At 41.8% G+C, this 23,840-nt stretch overlaps 1 protein-coding gene across 2 annotated transcripts in view; it reads right to left on the bottom strand.

The window, feature by feature from the left end:
- Positions 1-303: 303 nt before the first annotated feature.
- Positions 304-23,840, bottom strand: part of SLC6A8 (solute carrier family 6 member 8) — a 132,949-nt gene continuing 109,412 nt past the window's right edge. For both annotated transcript variants that reach the window (XM_073600168.1, XM_073600167.1), the window contains exons 10-13: positions 21,856-21,958; positions 15,901-16,001; positions 14,245-14,415; positions 304-9,947 (exon numbers count right to left, since the gene is read on the bottom strand). In XM_073600168.1, coding sequence (XP_073456269.1) covers positions 9,810-9,947; positions 14,245-14,415; positions 15,901-16,001; positions 21,856-21,958 — 513 coding nt within the window. In that variant the 3' untranslated portion in view covers positions 304-9,809. The remainder of the gene's footprint in view (positions 9,948-14,244; positions 14,416-15,900; positions 16,002-21,855; positions 21,959-23,840) is intronic.

The raw sequence follows: 23,840 nt of genomic DNA, 5'->3' as shown, positions 1-23,840 counted from the left end.
CCGGCCTTGCTGGGCAGACTCTTCTGTGATCTGTTCTTGGAATAATAAAGCTTTGTGAAGGCAGATGTCATTAAAGTGTGATCAACGTGTTTGTTCTTTCCATGTAGGGACCATTTAGAGGCTCCATTGGGTGGCACCTGAAACCACAGAGATGGGAAGACTGTGGGCTTTGGGCAGCAGTTCCCTTGGGTACCAGGTGATAACCCTAGTGCTCACATAGGCACATGGTTGCCATGCATCTCAAGAACACTTTTTAGGAAGAGCAAAAGGTAAAAAATTAAAAAATAAACACGCAGCACACTCTTTTTATTTCCAAAAATCAAATATTTTAATAGTATTGTTATTGCCATATTCAGTGAATTCATTTAGCAGACAATCACAGTGCAAAAGCATGGAGCTCCTGGCGATATATTACAGAGGTATGTTACAAAGCTCCTACAGGAAGACTTGAGATAACAATGCTCATCGACACATCCAATGGGACTGTACAATGATTGGCTCAGTGAAGGTTCAGGGGCTTCATCTGACAGTAATACATATAGCATTGGTGGAGGAAAGCTGATTACACACTTAGGCTTATGATTACTAAGTGCTAAGGTCTAAGGCACCTTACATCCCATTTCCATGGGCTATAACTGACTGTATGGCTTAGCAGAGCTTACTAAAAACTAGGCCTCGGTTAAGAATAACACAGACTACCATTTTAGTTATAACAAACACAACTCACATAGGAAGCTAATGTTACTTTAATCCTGACACTTGGGCTACAGGACACTACAAACATTTCTTATAACATCTATCAAAAAAGTCTTGTTTAATAGCGAAAAGTGGAATCTGATAAAGACAACTAGATAGCCTAATCACCTATGCAAAAGGAAATTAATTGCTTGCTTTTCAAGTCATTAGCTTTTCCAAAGAGTTATAATCTATATTGTGATTCTGACAAGATCAGATGACTTATTGGCTATCTAGAGCAATGTTTCTCAAATAGGGTGCTGAGGTGTAATATATTTTTGCACAACATCATGCTTTTCCATGGTGCAGATGGACCAGCCAAGGACTCAGATGTGAAAGTGGGCGGCTGAGAACCTTCATGAGAATGGGGGGCTGAGGATACTCATGTAAATAGGGGAGATGAGGACTCTGACATGAAAGGAGGTGCTGAGGACATGAAAGAGTGGGACACTGAGGACTCTGATGTAAAAGGTGGGGGGGGGCTGAGAAATCTGATGTGAAAGGCAGGGAAGATAGAGGACTTTGATGTAAATGGCTGGCTTATGATGTGATGGAGGTGGCCTTGAGATTTGGCATTCTTTTAAAGGGTGTCAGGACTAAAAAAGGTTGAGAAACACTGATCTAGAGGGCACAGCAGACTTGGATAGATAGTCTTGGGCCATCAGAGACAGAGCAAGGAAAAACCAATGGGCGGGAGTGGAGATTGGTAACTAAATGCAGGAAGAGCCCAAGATATGAAAGTTGGGTGTGAGAGAGATTTTTACATGTCTAATAATCATCCAATGTCTACAGCTAGTTAAATGTATTTAGTACCATCATGTATATAAATTTGGAACTCAATTTAGGGATGTATTTAAAAAGTGCATCATTCTAAGGGACCAGTGTTGATTTTGTACACGCCAGAACTGCTTATCTCCCCATGCAAGTCAACGGGAACACAAGCGGTTTGAAACAGGTTGATGCGAGGTCAGATTCACTAATAAATTCTGAATGGTCTCAAAAGGGTCTCAAACCCATCTTAAATACAAGTGGATCTGCTATTGACACTTTGCCCTAATACTTATAAGGCAAAAAAACGTGGTGCAAAGTACAGTAATGTTGATGATCTGAAATCAGACCAACTGCTTGAAATAAACCACAAAATATTTTTCAGAACTGAAAACGTGATTTGACTCCACCCTGTTTAAATATTTCTGCCAACAAATTCCACATAAATTTGAACCGTATCCTGAACTAATACCATAAAAAAGGTGCATCTAAAAATTTGGCTTCTGGGAGGATGAAAGTGCATTTCCCAAGCTATGACCACCTAGTGGGCTAGTAATGCTCTCCATGAACTGTGCTAATGTCAGGAATTTGCTCAATTTAACTTGAGTTCTGTGTATCCACCAACACACAGTTCCATAGGGGTAGGTGTAAGTATGCATGAGTGGTTTGGAGGGAGGCAGTAGGAGGGTAATTTCCTACAGCATACGCTGTATAACTTTCTCTGCTTCCTTTATAAGTAATCACATTTAAACTTCCAAGGCAGGATTGAATGTGACTAATGGCTGTGAGAAACTGGCTGGCTAAGTTGTTCCATATGCAGAAGTCAGTATGGAATTCTGTACATTCCAGAATCACAAACAGATAAGTTCCGGGATCACTCACTGCAAGTTCCAGAATCACAAACAGATAAGTTCCATGATCACAATATTATCCACATGGTGGACTGGGATGGACTGGTGCAATACAGCTATGCATGGATGGAAAATTTAAAAAAAACTTTGCTTGTATGTTTGGAAGATTATGCCTGTCAACACTTTTGTACATTATCCTAGATAGTCTCTACACTAGAACAATTAGGAAAATAGCACTGTTATCCAAAATACTTTGATCAGTCTTTACCAAAACAATTTTGCCCCATTGCATACAATATTCATGACCAGTTTTTGTTCTTAAACAAAAATACTTTGTTTTCCACCAATACTGATTAACACAGAATTTTACATTAGCCACTGGGTTGCAAAATGACAGCTGTGGTAGCCATCTTGATTTGTACCAATCCTTGTACAACCTCTAATATAAATGGAGAAAATCCATCTTGGATTAAGGGAAATAATACAAGGTGTGCATGAAGAGGGATGTATAAAAAGAGCATTACATTACCTACACAACACCATACAGGTGTACTTAACCCATTTTCCGAAAACAGCATTACACAGTAATGTATTACCAAAAGGATGCACTGTAGTTTACATAATCCATAAAAATCATTTAAAAACCAAGCAATTCACAATACTGACAAGTGTGCAGCAAGACAGAGCCTCACTGACTTCTGTATCATGAGTTTCTTGTGACATCCAATGGCTTAGTCTTGTAAATTCACAGTCTCGTCTGACAAACTTCATGAATGCTGGTGAATTAAACATTATTCAAGAATTTTAGGTCAGAAATGTCCATGGATTTGGATCAGGACAGGTACAAGGCAAAACAATAAAACATTTACAAAAAATAAGTCTGCAAACACTCATATTTAACACACAAAAAAATAAATATATACAGAAGCCATTAGCAATAGCAAGGCGCATGAAGAAGGCTTGAAACCAGTGTCAAGGAAAAGACCACCAATATATACAATATATACTGTATCTGTCTGGTAGGACACAGTAACCAGACTCTACTTATCTTCCATTCTATTCTACCAGTGAAGAATTTGGAATCTGGTTGGCTGTTGTGGACAAATTGGACAGTTTTTATACACAAGGCCCAAACCTAGAAGGGTCACGTTTTTTTCTATCACCTTGGGACAACCAAACCAACTGGTCATCCTGTAGCACTTCTTGATCCACGTTCCCCTGGTTTCCACAGGCAAGTGTGCTTGCCTATGCACTCAGCCTCTGTCTGCCGAGGTAAAGCTAAAAATAAGGCTAAAATAATACACAATCCTGATTTACTTTTTGATTATCCATAAACCAGATTGAACGTTGAATAAGGTCATTATCAAGTTAATCAATAAAGAAGATTTTTACTTAAGTGATCAATAAAAAAAGATTACTAACTTGACATTCTCTCAAACAATTATTACCTAGACAAAGCAAACATAAACTCTATAGACTGCACATTCCGTCTAAAGTATTTATTATCTTACGTGTCCTGACTCCCGACTCTACAATATTCATAGTTATATTCCATTTGCACTGAAATGTGCTGACAGATGCAGCAAGGACATTCTAAGGGCTAGTCCATCTACAGCTAAAATTTTGTTTTTTAGAACTCTCACTGGCTTATTATTTGTGGTAAGATCTGTGCAGCTAGGTTTCTAGACCTTTCCTCCTGTGACTCAGTGGTCTACACTAGTCATTCTCAACCAAGGGTCCATAGAAACCTAGGGTTCCTCCAGAGGATGCTAAGGGTCCCTTGAGCTGTGGAAAATTGACACCTCACCCAATGGTGCATGCATACTTCCATGTCCGACACTACTTGGCAGAGCCAGCGACATGACACCAATGATCTTTTTACCTGGTTGTAGGGATGCATTCTGACCACCACTGTAAGGGGGGCATTTTTCTCACTAACCAGCAGTGTAAGGGACATTTTCATAAAGACTCCCCCCGATGGACTGATCTTTGCAAAGGTTCCCTAAGACCTGACCACCACTGTACTACAAATGTAAGGTGCATTTGCCAATGACTTCCCTGATGGAGTAATTTTAGGAGAGTTTCCCTAAGACCTGATCCGCACTGTAAGGGGGGTATTCTTCTCACTGACTACCAATGTAAGGGGCATTGTCACAGTGACTCCGCTGATGGACTAATCTTTGCAGAGGTTCCTTAAGACCCGGCCACCACTGTAAGTGGGGGAGTGGGGGGGCATTTTTCTCACTGATTACAAATGTAAGGGGATTTTTGCCCAATGACTTCCCTGATGGAGTGGAGGTAGAGGAGAGGTTCCCCAGACCTGATCCCCACTGTAAGTGGGCATTCTTCTCACTGACCACCTAGGTAAGGGTAATTTTCCCAATGACTCTGCTGATAGAATAATCTTAGCAAAGGTTCCTTAGGACCTAATCACCTGTGTAAGGGGGGGGGGGGGGACACATTCTTTTCACTGACCACTTACATAAGGGGCATTTTCTAAATGATTTCCCAATGGACTAATCTTAGCAGAGGTTCCCTAAGACCTGAAAACTATTTCAAGGGTTCCTCTGGGGTAAACAGTTTGAGAAAAGCTACTCTATACAGAAGTGATACCTAAAAAGCATTCACCTTGCTGCTTCCGCTAAGACATGGGTGCTCAACCTGTGGCCCTCCAGCTCTTGTGGAACTACAAGTCCAATGAGGCATTACAAGGCTGACAAGTACAAGCATGACTCCAGGAGGAAGAGGCATGATGGGACGTGTAGTTTCCCAACAGCTGGAGGGCCACAAGAAAACATTCCTGATGTAATTTCCCAAAGAAATAAAAATTGTCAGAACGTAGAAGGAAGTTGTCATTCAAGTCTGTCTGGGGCAGCATAATATCTCCATACATCCCTGCCAACATGTAAGTAGCAAAAATATTCTACTGATTAACTCAACCGATTCTTCAGCTTGACAATTATTGACCAATGTCAAATACCATACCTTCCCTTCTTTTAAAAAATCAGGACCATCCCACAAGCATATATTTTGTGAGAACCAATATACAAAAAATTAAAATTAGGTATTTGTGTCCAGGGCTGGATTAGGATGAAAAGCTGCCATGGTATACAGCTCATATTTACATACGTGAGTGACCTTTGATCACTCACCGGGCAGCTTTTATTAGTGTTTATCTACTGTCACCAAAACTGATTATGTTCCACATTGAGGGCCAACAATAGACTAAAAAGTCCCTTTGTACTGGCAGGGCTCCCTAGCTTGTTGGAAAATATACAGGAGAGGAAAAAGTGACAGTTATGACCACACACTGGTGTGTTTGTACCGATGAAGGGAGGTTTCATTTTGGCATTGTGCTGGGTTGCCTCTTGGTTCTAACCCTTATGCTTGAAGACTAAGCTTCTGTTGGCAGATCTTTTCCTCCTGCTGTTACATAGTATTTTTGATGATGATTTTTTAATTTTTTTTTCAAAGTAGTACTAAACTCTCCTTAATTTGTAAGCAATTAAAATTGGAGCTCCCCAATGCTGCCGGCTCCAGTTTGAAGAGTGCTTCTTTTGGACTGGGGAGTGCTCACCTAGTTTTTGGGTTGCGTAGGGAAGGATTACAACCACTTTCAATTTTTGTTATTGTCTGTGTTGGGGAGATTCACCCTCTCTGTTTGTCCTAGTGACCCAGACAGAAAGTGATGGGAAATCCAATTTTACAGTTTTCACCAGAACAGCAATACAGGGTAAATCCTCCAACTGAGACACACAAGTCCAGTGACAAAGGCAGGGATTTCATCTGACTTGCTGCTGCTTTTGCAGGACAGGTGTTGTAAAGGGACAGCAAACCACAAAAAACAGTCAAGGTTTAAATTACTTCCTGCTGAAAAGTTTGAGGTATACATACATTGTAAGTCCTGCTTGGGTCCTACTCGTAGCATGTATATACCAAGACAAGCCGGCCCTTGGGGCAAATACCCAAGGTGCCAGTCAATCAGTCCATACCTTGTTTGCTAATGATAGCTAGAGAAATTAAACTAAAGCAAAAATTTAAAAAAGTGAAATGTGCTCAGGCTTTTTTTTTTTTTTTTTTTTTTTTAACCCTATCACCAAATTAAAAAGTTGCAGGTAAAAGCACAGGAAGATCAAGTATTTGCAGCATGTTTCCTTTCCATAAACAATTTGTTATTATCTTGCAAAGTACGTTTGAATTTTGACTACTCCAACAAATGTCCACTCTCTAGCACCGCCCCCTCTTTTCTTGCATGTCATTGCCCTTCCTCTTCCCTTCCTAGGAGTGTCTATTTACTGTTTATGCTGGCCAAGCTCCTGTGCCCCTCCCTACATAACCTTTTGGGGGAGGAATGAAAGGGTATACCATAGAGCAGCCATCCTTAACTAGGGTTCCTTCAGAGGTTGCCTGGGGTTCCTTGAGCCGTCGTTGATTGACCTTCTATTTGATGGTACCTGCATTGTTCGGGGGCCAACACCACTTAGCGAAACCAATTGCATTGCACAAATGATCTTTTTAGCTGTCTGTAAGCAGGCCAGTCTGACCTCCAGCCTTTCTCAACCATGGTTTTGTGAAACCCTAGGGGTCCTTCAGAGTTTGCTAGGGGTTCCTTGTGTGGTGGCTGTTTGCCCTTCTATTTAATGGTGCCTGCATAGTTCTGGGGCCAACACCATTTGGCGTAGCCAGTTGCATGACAAAAACAATCTGTTTAGCTGTCTGGTGGCAGGGGCAGTCCTCCCACTGGCAAACCAACATAAGGGTCATTTTCTCCACTGACTTAAAAAAAAAAATGGTTTTAACTGGGGTTCCCCAAAACCTGAAATGTATTTCCTCTGAAGTAAAAGGATTGAGAAGGCTGCTGCCACCCAATTGAATGAGAGTCTACTGGGGCTGCTGACATCACATCCAAGATGGCGGTACCCAACAGCAGTCTCAGGGCTTTTGGATGTCTACACAAGGGAGGCTTGTACAGGAAAATAAACATGCATAAAATACTTTAAAGGCACATATACCCTTACGGGAAGATTGTTTTTGAAATGGGCAGTCTGGCGACAGGGTCTCTTTAAACCTGAGCTTACTTCACAGTTACCAACTATTCTTCCATGATCTGCCTAAAAACACATGTTCATCACATTTATTAAACTAATAGAGAATAATAACGAGCATCACATTAAACCCCAGATATTCCTTCATTTTCACAAAGTCACAAAATATAGCAATTTCGCCTTCTTTGTCCTAATAAAAACTATCTATATACATTTATTTCCTCGAAAACAAAAAAATAAAAATTGCCTTCTTTTTTGCAGCACAGAAATATTTATAGCAAAATAGGAAATCTGTATTATTTAAAAGCTCATGAGCGCAGTATTGTTGCTGCTAGGGATGCTGGGATGGGAAGCACAAAAGAGTTGTATCACATTATTAGCTCAGATGAAGAGAATTTATCAGAATTTGGGAGAATTCTGGTAGTTTGCTTATAATTCTCACAAAAAGTTATATTATGTCCTATAAGTAATACTGTAGGCATTTTTTGTTCCGGATATTTCTAGTAAGCACCCACGATGCATCACACCAAAGGCATGCCGTTTTCTTTAGTATGGTTGTCAGCTAAATGGATTTGGATGAATGAATCTTCTGAGACATCTGTTTCTTGCATGGGCATATCAGCAGAGATAATTTCAATATATATAAATGGGATGTATTAAGTTTGCAATCTATGTTCCCTTTCAGAACCACATGGTCTTGGAGGCACCTTTTGGGTCCAGTTTCCTCTGACAGAAAGTCGTGTGAAATACATGCAATCAGAAGAACGGATGGGTACGCAATTAATTTTGCATTGGTTGATGCATAGATTGGTGGGCCTTATTTATCAAAATGTCTGCACAAAGAAGGGAAATGGGCATCAACCCATAGGAACTAAAAGTATACAAATGGGAACCAACCCATAAAGTGAGTCCAGAGTGCCCTTGGTTATTCACAACATAAAAACATCAAAGTGTTTCGGGGATAAACTCTCCCTTCAGAATGGAATAAGGACTTGAATGGACTCAACAGAAACCAGATCTAGACTTAATATGGTGCAAATCCTTTTTTCGGATTGGAATTTTAACAATTAGAACAATGTAACCAGTTCTTGTAGACATTTCATTAAATAAGGTGTGCAGTTTCTAGAGGCACAAAATGGCTGCTTACCACAGCAGTGCCCATAGCAACAGATCTCCCTTCTCACAAGGGACAAATTCTAAAAATGAGCAGCAATTTAAAATTATACATGGCTGTTAATACTGGTGGTTCCCATTGAGGGGTCACCTGTAGATACATCATACATGTAAATATACAGTATACTAATAGAAAAAAAAAGTGCAAATTCAGCTTTTGCCGGTGATGAATCTCAGTTTACCAAATGTGCCAAGTAAAAAGGCATGACAATGTCACCCTGCTGTACTGCTGCTGGACATGAAGAACAGAGCTACGCTATGAGATGTTCACACATATAGGGGGGATAATTCCATCATAGCTAAAGCCATCACCCCAATCCTCCAAGATACAACTGTTGTTTACGCTGGCAAGCCCAGCACTGAAGTGCATTCTGGGTGCCTGGCTTGCCATTTGTTTGCAGGGATATTTTGGGATATCTCTTCCTAGAAGTAAAGGAAGACGGGGATTGAGTTTGATATCTGAAAAGCATTTGGCAAGCCCCCCTATATGGCAGGTCTGTAGAGTAATATGTGTTCTCCATATCCCTTTTGGCATTAATATTCCCTTACAGCTACGTACATCCCCTTCATTAAAGCCATCCAAAGCCTTCGTAAGCGGCTAAACAAAGTTATTTTGGCATTGGTTGGGTGAAATTCTCTTTAGAGCACAGTAGCATTAACTTTCCTAAAGAACTAATCACTATTTATACATCCAATACTAGCCACTCGTGGTTCTACTACCATCAACAAGATTGATCTCCATTGATGGATACTCTATGGATAAAATATAAAGCCACTCGTGGTTCTACTAGCATCTACAAGACTGGTCTCCATTGATGGACACGCTGTGAATTATATTTAATGCCTAGCTATTTCGATGACCTGATGCAAGATCAAAAAGAGGATTTCACCAAACTGACCACTTAACATTCTTCCAAATGGAAGAGAATTTGGCAGAACATTACATTGCTATTCCATTGACTTGGTTTAGTTCCCCATGTTGGGGTTAGGATAACCAAGATAATTTTGTTCTATAGATCCACATTTTGGCTGGAGCTCCTCCTCTGTTGTCTGGAGGAATCCATCATAAGCAGATGAAGCTACGTGTGATATAAATGTCTATTCTTGGCTTCAATAGGTAGTGGAGATGTATGCACGGGGAAATTAGTGTCAGTTCTTGTCAGTCTGGATGAAAGATGAAGATGAAAGGTGAGACAGGTGTAGAACTTCACATAGTCATGGCTGGTGAAGATTGGCTTCACATGACGCTCTCAAAGATTATGACTTTGTTGTCCGAAACAGGGCTCAAGCTGGTCAGGCTTTTGATGTCTTGATCAGGTACCATGTACTCTAAATGGTGAGCTCCCCAGACAGGCTCTGTCAATCGCTGCCAGCGCTGAAAGAAAAAATAAGCAAACTCAGGAAGGAAACTTGACGAAAAAAAAAAAAATGTCTGTGTCTGCATGTCTGTGATGACCTCCTTGTGGAAATACTAGTATGCTCTCATGCTTAAACCACTGACTTGCAGCAAAGAAGCAACCACTGAATTCAGAATAAAGACTGACCTGCATGTTTGTTCCAGGTCATATAGTTACATATAGTAGGTGAGGTTGAAAAAAGACACAAGTCCATCAAGTCCAACCTATGTGTGTGATTAAGTGTCAGTATTACATTACATATCCCTGTATATTGCGGTCATTCAGGTGATTATCTAATAGTTTCTTGAAGCTATCAATGCTCCCCGCTGAGACCACCGCCTGTGGAAGGGAATTCCACATCCTTGCCGCTCTTACAGTAAAGAACCCTCTACGTAGTTTAAGGTTAAACCTCTTTTCTTCTAATTGTAATGAGTGGCCACGAGTCTTATTAAACTCTCTTCTGCGAAAAAGTTTTATCCCTATTGTGGGGTCACCAGTACAGTATTTGTAAATTGAAATCATATCCCCTCTCAAGCGTCTCTTCTCCAGAGAGAATAAGTTCAGTGCTCGCAACCTTTCCTCATAACTAAGATCCTCCAGACCCTTTATTAGCTTTGTTGCCCTTCTTTGTACTCGCTCCATTTCCAGTACGTCCCTCCTGAGGACTGGTGCCCAGAACTGGACAGCATACTCCAGGTGCGGCCGGACCAGAGTCTTGTAGAGCGGGAGAATTATCGTTTTATCTCTGCAGTTGATCCCCCTTTTAATGCATGCCAATATTCTGTTTGCTTTATTAGCAGCAGCTTGGCATTGCATGCCATTGCTGAGCCTATCATCCACTAGGACCCCCAAGTCCTTTTCCATCCTAGATTCCCCCAGAGGTTCTCCCCCCAGTGTATAGATTGCATTCATATTTTTGCCACCCAAATGCATTATTTTACATTTTTCTACATTGAACCTCATTTGCCATGTAGTCGCCCACCCCATTAATTTGTTCAGGTCTTTTTGCAAGATTTCCACATCCTGCGGAGAAGTTATTGCCCTGCTTAGCTTAGTATCGTCTGCAAATACAGAGATGGAACTGTTTATCCCATCCTCCAGGTCGTTTATGAACAAATTAAATAGGATTGGTCCCAGCACAGAACCCTGGGGGACCCCACTACCCACCCCTGACCATTCTGAGTACTCCCCATTTATCACCACCCTCTGAACACGCCCTTGTAGCCAGTTTTCAATCCATGTACTCACCCTATGGTCCATGCCAACGCACCTTATTTTGTACAGTAAACGTTTATGGGGAACTGTGTCAAATGCTTTTGCAAAATCCAGATACACCACGTCTACGGGCCTTCCTTTATCTAGATGGCAACTCACCTCCTCATAGAAGGTTAATAGATTGGTTTGGCAAGAACGATTCTTCATGAATCCATGCTGATTACTGCTAATGATATCATTCTTATTACTAAAATCTTGTATATAGTCCCTTATCATCCCCTCCAAGAGTTTACATACTATTGATGTTAAGCTAACTGGTCTGTAATTCCCAGGGATGTTTTTTGGGCCCTTTTTAAATATTGGTGCTACATTGGCTTTTCTCCAATCAGCTGGTACCATTCCAGTCAATAGACTGTCTGTAAAAATTAGGAACAACGGTCTGGCAATCACCTGACTGAGTTCCCTAAGTACCCTCGGATGCAAGCCATCTGGTCCCGGTGATTTATTAATGTTAAGTTTCTCAAGTCTAATTTTAATTCCGTCCTCTGTTAACCATGTAGGTGCTTCCTGTGTTGTGTCATGAGGATAAACACTGCAGTTTTGGTTACTGAAGCCCCCCGATTCACTCGTGAAGACTGAGGAGAAGAATAAATTCAATACCTCTGCCATCTCCCCATCCTTTGTAACCAGATGTCCTTCCTCATTCTTTATGGGGCCAATATGGTCTGTCCTCCCTTTTTTACTGTTTACATACTTAAAGAATTTCTTGGGATTTTTTTGCTCTCCTCCGCTATGTGTCTTTCATGTTCTATCTTAGCCATCCTAATTGCACCCTTACATTTCTTATTGCATTCTTTATAAATTCTGAATGTTGTGGATGATCTCTCAACCTTGTATTTTTTGAAGGCCTTCTCCTTTGCTTTTATATGCATTTTTACATTGGAGTTAAGCCATCCAGGATGTTTGTTCGCTCTTTTAAATTTATTACCCAATGGGATACATTGGCTAATGCCCTTATTTAATATGCTCTTAAAGCAAACCCATCTCTCCTCCGTATTCTTTGTTCCTAATATTTTATCCCAATTTATGCCTTTTAGCAAGGTTTGTAGTTTAGGGAAGTTGGCTCTTTTGAAATTCAGTGTCTTTGTGTTCCCTTCATGTCTCCTATTTGTGTGATTTATACTGAAACTAATTGACCTGTGATCGCTGTTACCTAAATTTAGGTAACAGCGATCACAGGTCAATTAGTTTCAGTATAAATCACACAAATAGGATTCACTCGTGAAGTAATCTGTCCACAAGATCCGTGATGTGCCGAACCCGAGCGCCCGGTAGACAACATACTGTTCGGCGCTTCAGGTCTTGGTTACAGATTGCCCTCTCTGTCCTTCTAAGAATTGAGTCCCCTACCACCAGAATCTGTCTTTCCTTTCCCTTTGCTGCCCCCCCACTCTCACTGGAGGAGTTCTTCCCCTGGCAGCTAGGAGAGTCCCTCATCTCCAGCAGTGCTGGTCCCTGACTGGTAACACCAATGTCACTCAATGGAGCGTACTTATTGGGATGCTCCAGTCCTGGATCGGCCTCCCTGGCACTTCCCCCTCTACCCCTCCTGACTGTCACCCATCTACTCTTTGCTAGTGCCTGCACCTCTTTGTCTCCACCCGCCTCTGTGCTGGCCCCTGCCGGCACCTGCCGTGTACGTTCCTGGCTCACCTTTAGTATGGAGGGACTTCTCAGTGCTGACAGTTGCTTCCCCAGATTCAGAACCTGGGCTTCCAGGGAAACAATGTGCTTACATTTTGCACAGCAGTCGCCCTCGATCGGATGATCAAGGAACGCATACATGCGGCAAGATGTACAAAGAGTCGCCTCTCCACACCCGCCGGGCATCGTACCTATTAAATTTAGTGAGGATTTGGGGATTTTACCCTGTCCAAATTACCTAACAACTAGCTTCCTGGCACTAATACTCAAGACAATACACAGGTACACGATACACAAGTACTAACGATCCACACACACTACTCAGACAACACTCAGATACTCACACTACACAGGTACTATGACCCCTGTTATAACCTCCTGTTTTAAACTCTTGTTTTTAACTCCCACTTAATCCAGCTCCACTTACACCAAGCTCCACCGCTTCAAACTGAGCACGCTCAGACTGAGTCCTACAACAAGTTAAATAGGCACCTGGGCACCTGTGAACAATTAACCACACCCCTTAATTGATAGACTGATGAAACAGAAAAAAAAAAAAAAAAAAAAAAAAGCTATTTAAAAAGTGACAGCAAAAGGCAAATTAAAAACTAAAAGGAAAAGTCCCCAAAATGCAACCCAGCAAACACCAACAGACAGCAGCAATACACACACCAACAGACAGCAGCAAATACACACCAACAGACAGCAGCAAACACCAACAGACAGCAAGACTTGTATACTCTAACACTTGTTTTTAACTCCCACTTAATCCAGCTCCACTTACACCGAGCTCCACCGCTTCAAACTGAGCACGCCAAGGTCAGTGACTTTAAAAGCGTTAAACCCAAACATAACAGCTAGGCACTGAGCAAGCTCAGGAGAAGGTCAGTAAATACAGTCTCCATGTTGTTTTTCTCATTCCTTTAAAGCCCAGTTGAGCTTTTCATTTAAATGAACTAAATACATTCCAGGTGCCCTGAAAACAAAAGGTGTGCAAAAAACAGTATGTTTTCTTTAGAAAGCAGCCACAGCTGCTGAGTGCAAAAGCCATTATCCTGGCAGCTGCAAAGAAGGGTCCTAGTGCTGGCTGTGGAAGCAGTGGGCTCTCTGCAGAAGTTTGACCCCCCCCCCATACTGAGTTAGACCTATAGGTCTACAGTCAGAAAGGTTCACGCCCCTTGCTGATTGGAGAGCTCTTGCTCAGAATCAGGAAGCAGCTTGTTGGACCTCCACAGATAGCAGAGTAACTTTTGTTCTATGTATGATTTACATTTAATACATGTTCCTAATTTGAATAATAGTGTAATTTTATTCTACCTAATTAGTTTGATTAAGTACAAAGATCAGGTCACTTACTTCTTTCAGCGTCCCCTTGGCACGTGTGATTTTATAGATGAAGGTCAGAGGGACACAAAGCATGGAAGACAAAGCAAAGCACCAGCCGATGGCTTCACCCCACCATGGGTACGTGTAGGTCTTATTGTATGTCAAAGGCTTGTAGTTCACTAGGTTGAAGATAAATATCGCCTGTGTGGTAGAATGTAGGTCAATGGTTACAAAAAGTTTTGAATCTGTTTTCTAGAGCAGCTTGGTCTGATTCTTAAGATCATGCACAATGACCTCCTAAGAAAGTTCTTTACGTCTCTAACATGCAAGCAAAACCCCAGGGGGGTATGTCAGTTCTTTCAGGTACCCTCCTCTCCTTGTTATTCTCACTTCTCCGCCATCCCTGGTCTTCTCGTTATACTCCTCTCTCCACCACCATCCTTGCTCTTCTTGTTATACTCACCTCTCCACCATCCCTGGTCTTCTTGTTATACTCACCTCTCCACCACCATCCCTGGTCTTCTTGTTATACTCATCTCTCAACCATACTTGCTCTTGTTATACTCACCTCTCCACCATCCCTACCCCACTTGTTATACTCATCTCTTTACCATCCTTTGTCTTCTTGTTATACTCACTTCTCCACCATACCTCATCTTCTTGTTATACTCACTTCAACATCATTCTTCCTCTGCTGGTTTTGCTCCCTTGTCCGCCATCTCTCTACCTCCTGTTCCATTCGCCTCTCCACTATTCTTCCTCTTCTTGTTGTTATACTCACCTCTCCACCATCCTCCCCCCCCCCCCAGTTTTACCTATCTCTCCACTATCCCTACTCTTTGTGGTATCTTCTTATATTCAACTCTCCACCAGCCATGCTCTTCTTGTTATACTCACCTCTCCGCCATCCTTCCCCTTCTAGTTTTACACACCTCTCCACTATCTCTCCTCTTCTTGTTATCTTGTTATACTCACCTGTCCATCCACCATCCCTCCTCTTCTTGTTATACACACCTCTCCACCATCCCTCCTCCATTTGCAGTATGTATCCAGACCTGCCGTGTCCTATCCTTAGCATTTATCAACTTTACATCTGATTTTTTTTTCATTCATGGTATGTACAGTTTAACAAAATGTAACAACATGTACCAGTCAGAATTAGGCATTTATAAGAATCTGTCCACTTTTAGGCTGTTTTAACAATGCAGTCTTGGCTTTTAGGGATAGGAGTGTGTGCTGTTCTTCACTTGTATTCTCTCCCTTTCCAGAGTGAAATGTCACCTTAGTGTCAGGCCCCTACGTAGGCCTGTCTCCTGCCTGAGCTTAGAGATGATAACTAACATGGTCTAGGTTACTGTAGGTTAAAAATGTTGTTTAACAAAGTCTCTAGCCTTCTTTCTTGTATTCCTGACAGCACCTTTGTATTGTTCCAGTTTTAACTCTGTTGTCAGTGCCATGCGGAGATAGGACACCCTTACAGCCTGGCACATCTACCCTGACAGGGATAGAATACAAGTAATTACAAAAAAAAAAAAAAAAAATCAAGTCAAGTAATCCCCGAAAGGTAACAGTGCCCCACTTTAACAATTCAAGAATGGAGATTTAGATTATTACAAATTACTATTAGTGACAGGTTCTCTTTAAACATTTGGGTTTGGCATTTGGAGATACAATGTGATATCTTACCATGCAGACGAAGGGTGTGATCACAGACCAGCACCACTTCATCCAAGGGAAAGGTCGATAACCAATCATGCGAGCAATATCATCCATAAACCTATCAGCACCTGTAGGGGCAATAGAAAAAAAAAACATCATTGGCTGGCAACAGTGTATTACTGAGCTAAAATATCGATCTGTCAGGGAATGCATTAAAAAAGATGAGCACCTTCATTGTACAGCGGATCGAGCCCATTTAGTGTGACGGACCTGGCATGTGAAAATCACTCTGGGAGATGCTTTGCAGCATGTTGGCAGCTTGGCGCCCAAGGACAAAGCTATATTAAGGAGCGTTACGGGAGCGCTTGCTCTGGATTACAGCCAACAGACGTTCACGCTTCAGCTCCCTCATCGGCTTAGGAAGGGTTTGTGGAGCACTGAGAGGGTTTAATGTCAGGTATTATTACTTAAAGTACCGTATATCTAAAGACAAAACTTTCTGTTTTTTTTTTATTTTTATAGCTGGGCATGGTTAAAATTCCTATCGTTTTTTTTTCTTTCACATATTCCCTTCACTTTCTGTCTCAGAGACATAACAGGTAACGAGAAGAAATTTCAACATCCCTTCCATTGAAGGGAAATCAACCTGTGAAGAGCTGTCATGGAAAGATAGAAGAGCGAAGGGGGAAAAGTCCAAGAGGTCCATCAAGTCTGCCCTTTTTTCCCCAAGTTTGTCTCAAGTGCTTTTTAAATCACTTACTGTTGATGGGCCTTCATTTTCTCTGCTGGAAGTCTGTTCCAAGCATCAACTACTCTTTTGGTAAAATTATACTTTATTAGGTTAGTTTTGAAATGTCCTCCTGATGGTTTAAAGGGTTGCTTTATCTTTATCCAAAAATACTCTATGCAGTCCCTATTACACTCATTAAAGAAAAATATGCATCAATGCTATTTCCATAACTGTAGGGCAACCCTACACCCTAGGGATTATCCAGAGATTGTTTGTGGTTCCTAGGGCTGTGGATAGTTGACCTTCTATCTGATGGTGCCTTCATAATTCCAGGTCCAATACCACTTGGCAGAGTCAGCAGTATGACACAAATCATCTCATTAGCTGTCTGTAAGGTTGGCATTCTAATCACCACTGTAAGATGGCCATTCATCTCACTAATCACCAATGTAAGGGACATTCTTTCCACTGGCCACCACTGTAAGGAACTTTCATCCCACTGGCCACCAATGTAAGGGACATTTGTCTTACTGACCACCAATGTAAGGTTTGTTTGTCTCATTGACCAACAATGTAAGGGATGTTTGTCCCACTGCCTGCCAATGTAAGAGACATTCCCTCCACTGACCCCCAATGTAAAGGACAATCCTCCCATTGACCACCAATAGAAAGGACATTCATCCCACTGCCCACCAATGTAGGGGCATTCTTCCCACTGACTGACAATACAAGGGGCATTTGTCCTATTACCCCCATTATTCATTTTAGCTTGGGTGCCCAGAGACTTGGAAATGATTTCCACTGACCACCAATTGAGGGGGCATTCTTCTCACTGACCACCAATCTAAGGGACATTCTTCCCACTGACCACCAATGTAAGGAACATTCTTCCCACTGATCACCAATGTAAGGGACATTCTTCCCACTGACCACCAATGTAAGGGACATTCTTCCCACTGACCACCATTAATTAATTTTAGCTTGGGTGCCCAGAGACCTGAAAATTAATTCAAGGGTTCCTCTGGGGTAAAAAGGTTGAGAAAGGCTGATCTAGGTTCTCTCTTTGTATGTATTGCAATAAAAACCTGACCAAGTTTCTAACCAACTTCTACTCTATCCAAGACGACATAAAATGTTTTGACTTTAGACACATTTTAATATTACAGAGGTTTGCTCAATAGACACTATGGGGTTGATTTATTAATACGGGAGAGTGAAAAATCTGGTGAATCTCTGGATAGAAACCCATCAGCTTCCAGGTTTTTTGTCACAGCTTAATTGAACAAGCTGAAGCCGATTATCTACCATGCACGGCTGCACCAGATTTTGCACTCGTTTGCACCAGTTTTAGTGAATCAACCCCCAATGTGCACATGATTTCCATCAATTCAATGTCTTTATGTACAAGGTTGCAGCAACATTTAATGATATACCAGAATATGTAAATGTTTTCTAAACAGACTACACTGTGACATTTCATAAGGCCATTTGCAGTTGGGGTGGTAAAAATAGGCAGACTGCCCAATTTAACATAACATTGCGCCCATTGTGACAGATTGCATGTTCCTTGATCCAGAGTGGAGTCGCTCTAATACAGGAGGGATGTGTTACTGGCCAGATCACCAGGTGAAAACAGAGGGGAAAAAAAGCCTACAAAAAGGAAACGAATGCAGCCAACTCATCTAATGACTGGTAAGCTGCAATATATTACATTTTTGGTTTAATGTATAACTAAAGGCAAAAGTTTTTTTTTTCATTTTGGATAGAGTGGAGATGGATTAGAATGCTTGTCAGTTTTTTATTGCTCTCTGTGCCCCCGTTAGGGAGATTCACCCTCTCTATTTGTCCTCTTTACCATTATCATTGAAAGTCAAAGTAAAAGAAAATTTTGGGGTTGTCCCCAGAAAAGTAATAGAGGGGAAATCTTCCGATGGGGATACAAGTTCTGGTGACCTGGGGGTCCGCCATGAATTCCCTTAATTTGCAGGGATCTCACTTCCTGTTTGTCTATGGGACAGGAACTGAAGGAAAATCTCTGCAATGGGATACAGATAACGAAAAAAAATAAAATAAAAATCTAGCAGGGGTTATAACCCTCCCTTGCTTGATCCAAAACGGAAAAAAATCTTTTGCCTATAGTTCTACTTTAATACCGCATAAAAAAATAAATCATACGCAGTATAGTGTAATACTGAGTGCTGCCTGTAGAGGTCTCTTCTCCACTATAATTTCTGAACGTGTTGTAAACCGACACGTTCCACCAGTATTCTGAAACTGCAAGGCTAGGCAGATAGATATCTGTTATACTGATTCTGCTGAATTGGAAATGACTCATTAAGGCACTAACAAAGGAACCAAATGATTAAACCCCAACGGGACAGGTGACGTCAGAAATCCATGGGGCATTCTTTGGAAAGTGTATCATGAATTGACCATTTTTATATTAATCACGTGGTTCTTCTCGTCCAACATCAGTGCCTGACCTCACCAATGTGCTTCTGGAAGAATGGTCAGACATTCCCATAGACACACTCCTAAACCTTGTGGACAGCCTTCCCAGAAGAGTTGAAGCTGTTATAGCTGCAAAGGGTGGGCCAACTCAATATTGAACCCTATGGACTAAGACTGGGATGCCATTAAAGTTCATGTGCATATAAAGGCAGGCGTCCCAATACTTTTGACAATAATATATATATATATATATATATATATATATATATATATATATATATATGCAAATTACAACATACTGATCTTTAGATTTGGCGGCTGCATTCGTTTTCTTTTATTGAGGCTTTTTTTCCCCCTTTATTTCCCCCTGTTGATCCTGCCAGTAACACACTTTTAGTGGTAGGGTGACAATGCTCACTCAATGTACTGTATCTTTGCAGCATTGTCAGCCTAGGCCACTCTCTGGATTTGGAAGACAAATGCCTCCCTCTCTTTTTTTGCCCTTTGTGTGCATTCTCATGTTGCGGGGCGTAGGGCAGCCTATTCATTTCAATGGGCTTCCTACACATGACAAATGCGCCAAACTAGCTCGTGTCGCTTTTTTTTTTTTGCTGTATTGTGTTTCTTTTAGGCCAGGCGTTGTGACATGTTGGTCCACGTGGAAAAAATGCGTGTCTGTTTGCCGCGTTTGGGGTGCTATTAACAATTCTGAGCACGTCAAACAATGATTTTTTTTGTGCATTTTCGAAAAACGAAAAGCTTTCAGCGCTCTCACATTTTGAATGACAATTGCGCGGTCATGCTACAGTGTACCCAGATGACATTTTTATTATTTTTTTTTTCACAAAAATAGAGCTTTCTTTTGGTGGTATTTATTCCCCTCCTGGGTTTTTTGCTAAACAAATGAAAGTTTTTTTGAAAAAAAAAAAGTTTTTCTTAGTCTCTGTTATAAAATGTTGCAAATAATTAATTTTTCTTCTTCACTGATGTGTGCTGATGAGGCTGCACTGATGAACACTGATTAGGTGACACTGATAGGCGGCACTGATGAACACTGATTAGGTGACACTGATAGGCGGCACTGATGAGAGGGCACTGATGGGCGGCACTGATGAGAGGGCTCTGATGGGCGGCACTGATGAGAGGGCACTGATGGGCGGCACTGATGAGAGGGCACTGATGGGCAGCACTGATGAGAGGGCACTGATGGGCGGCACTGATGAGAGGGCACTAATAGGCAGCACTGATGGGCACTGATAGGTGGCACTGATGAGGGGGCACTGATAGGTGGCACTGATGAGGGGGCACTGATAGGCGGCACTGATGAGGGGGCACTGTTACGTGGCACTCATAGGTGTGCACAGCCTATTGCATTAGGGTGTGCACCCCAAAGTTCAAACAAATGCGTGTGTGTGCATATGTACAGTATATATACTGATGGTGTCAGTAGAGCAATGGACGGTGTCAGTAGGGCAGAAATTGGCATTAATAAGGCAGTAGCTGGTGTCAGTATTTTTTTTTTTTTTAATTATTTTTTTTTTTATAATTTTTTACAATTTTACTACTTTTTATTTTTTTTTTTACATTTTTAAGGAGCTCTGTTAGGGGGCTTTGGTGAAATATCAGGGGTCTAAACAGGGGGAACCTGCGCCACATGGGGTGGGCACACCTGGCACACGCCTATGGTGGCACTAATGCGCACTGATAGCCAGCGCTGATGGGCACTGATAAGGGAGCACTTATAGGTGGCACTGATGAGGAGGCACTGTTAGGTGGCAGTAATAGGCACTGATAGGCAGCACTGATGGCCACTGATAGGTGGCACTGATAGGCACTGATAAGGGGGCACTTATAGGGGGCACTGATGAGGAGGCACTGTTAGGTGGCACTAATGGGCACTGATAGCCAGCACTGATGGGCACTGATAAGGGGGCACTTATAGGTGGCACTGATGAGGAGGCACTGTTAGGTGGCACTAATAGGCACTGATAGCCAGCACTGATGGGCACTGTTGGGGCTGCACTGATTATCAGTTTAGATGCCCCCTGTCACACTTGCCGGGACTTCTCTACTCACTCTGTAACAGCGCGTCAGGGAAGGAATGCCAATAACCAGCAAGCATTTTTACATGTGCTCAGCTGTGATTGGACACAGCTTATCACATAGTAAAAGGCCTCTATGATTGACCCTTTATCCCGATCACAGAGCGCAGCGGATACGCTGTGCAGTGGGTGTGCCTCAGAGGCGAGGTTCTGGGAAGATGTTAACAGACGCCCCCCCCCCAGAACTGGACGACCGAATAATGGCTACAGCGCAGTCAAGAAGTGGTTAATGTAAGCGAGGGCTTTTTATAAAAAAAAAAATTTGGCGCATAAATAATTGAAAATTTTCAAAATGTGACCCTCATACTGAAAAGTTTGGAGATCCCTGCCTTATGCTGTTGTGGGGATGAGGATAGTTGGCGGGTGTTCTGTAGTCCAGCTGGGTAGGACTTAGGATTTCCATGAACTGTAATGTTGTCTTCTCCCTACAAGAAAGTAGGAGCTCACTGGTTTTCTTGGTAGGATCAACAGGTACTTGTCTGCACCGGGATAGAACATGGGGGAAATGTGCATGTATTGCGAATATGTTTTTATTTTATTACCTTGCCCAGACATACACTTTAAACATATCTCTACATGGACAATCAATAGAATACCAATGAAAATTCTTTTAAACAAAGAGGAGTTCGTTTTTTTTTTTTTTTTTTTTTTTTAAATATCTCAAATATTGGACCCTTGGCATGATGCCCACGGACTTACCATACACCCAAGCGATGACCACGCACTGCCAAAACGTCTGCCACAGGAGCGTCATTCCACTGGCAGAATAATAATCAAACAGTTGGAAGACATACATCCCGCCCTGTGGGAAGAAATATATACGTGACATACGTGACATACGTGACATATCATCTGCAACACACATTAACTCAAACCCTGGTCCTTCTCATAATGTTTTCTTCTAAATTCTTTAAATTCTTGGAAATGCTAGAGAAGAGGAGTTGTGAAATACAAGTCACATGGTAAGCTGCACTCATCAGGTCTGCTCATCTTCCTTGATGACATGTCCTCTTTAAAGCCTTGCACACGCAATGAAAACATCAGACGAACGATCCTCCGTTTTTTTTTTGCTAGTGTCATATTGAAAAAGCAGACACTGCTTTTCAGACACTACCAAACTTCCGAAAATTCTCGTATGATACAAAACAATTTCGGAAGTGATGTAATGTATTGTAATGTAGTCTTTAGTTTCCGAGCATGCGTGGGCTAGCTCTTACGTTTTTCATTCAGACGAATACTGTACTGATAAAATGAAAATTGTACGATCGAACATTTTTTGTCCCTATGCGTGAACTGTCGCGATCGGCTCTCGAACGCTGTGTATTGATCAGGTTATCGTATGTATTTTTTTGTACGATTTTATGATCACGTGTACCAGTCTTAAAAGTTTTGCTGCTCCAAATTTTAGCACCACTGTAAGCACGCTGCATTTATTTGCTTTATTATAGCAAAAGACAAAAACGTGTTTCGGGGGCCAATATCCCCCTTTATCAGAGTAAAAGCAAAAACTCCTGGAAGTAAACCATTAACAGCAGGGTCAGATTTAGCCTGTGTGATTGTGGGGCTCAGTAAAAAAATGTCAGGGGGGGCGCAGAGGATGGAAGGTCAGTAGGCAAAGGGGGGCTTTGGAGGGGGGGGCGTATCTGAAATCTGGGGGGGGGGGCTCACCAGCACCCTCCTAGATTTTTCTCCTATTAGAGGTTTATTTCCATGAGTTTTTGTTTTTTTGTCCAAGCTCTGATGAAGAAAGAACGCCAAATGATCACCTCAAGAGTCCCAGATACTTTATTGGTATTATCACATGTAACAACAGGAAGGCAAAAGACATCCAACAAGTTTCAGGGGCCAAAATCCCCCTTCGTCAAGACCTGGATACTGTAGCAAAAAGCTGTCTATTGGACTCAAAGCAAAGACTGCTGGAAAAGAACTATTAACAGGAGAAAAAAAAATGATATGCGATTGTGCCTACATCTACGACTACAAGTGATGGGGAAATCCTTATCACTCAGCTGTAGATGCAGACACAATCACATATTATTTTTTTTTCCTATTAGAGGTTTATTTCCAGGAGATTTTGTTTTTTGTCCAAGCACTGATGAAGAGAAAGCTCCAAATGATCATCTCAAGAGTCCCAGATACTATATTGGTATTATCACATGTAACAATGGAAAGGCAAAAGACATCCAACGAGTTTCAGGGGCCAAAATCCCCCTTCATCAAGGCCTGGATACTGTAGCAAAAAGCTGTCTAGTGGACTCAAAGCAAAAACTGCTGGTAAAGCTTAACAGGAGTGTGTCTATGGGAATGTTTGACCATTCTTTCAGAAGTGCATTTGTGAGGTCAGGCACTGGTGTTGGAGATAAGGCCTGGCTCACAGTTTCTGCTCTAATTCATCCCAAAGGTGTTCTTTCGGGTTGAGGTCCGGACTCTGTGCAGGCCTGTCAAGTTCCTTACCTCCAAACTCATCCATGTCTTTATGGACCTTGCTTTGTGCACTGGACCAACTCATTTGGTGGAGGAGGGGGGATTATGATGTGGGGTTGTTTTTCAGAGGTTGAGCTTGGCCCCTTAGTTCCAGTGAAGGGAACTCTTAATGCGTCAGCATACCAAGACATTTTGGACAATTTCATGCTCCCAACTTTGTGGGAACAGTTTGGGGATGGCCCCTTCCTGTTCCAACATGA

The sequence above is a fragment of the Aquarana catesbeiana genome, linkage group LG09 (genome assembly GCF_042186555.1).
Source record: "Aquarana catesbeiana isolate 2022-GZ linkage group LG09, ASM4218655v1, whole genome shotgun sequence".
Classification (NCBI taxonomy): domain Eukaryota; kingdom Metazoa; phylum Chordata; class Amphibia; order Anura; family Ranidae; genus Aquarana; species Aquarana catesbeiana.
Note: the sequence above shows the minus strand (reverse complement) of the source record. Positions and strands in the feature narration are given on the sequence as shown.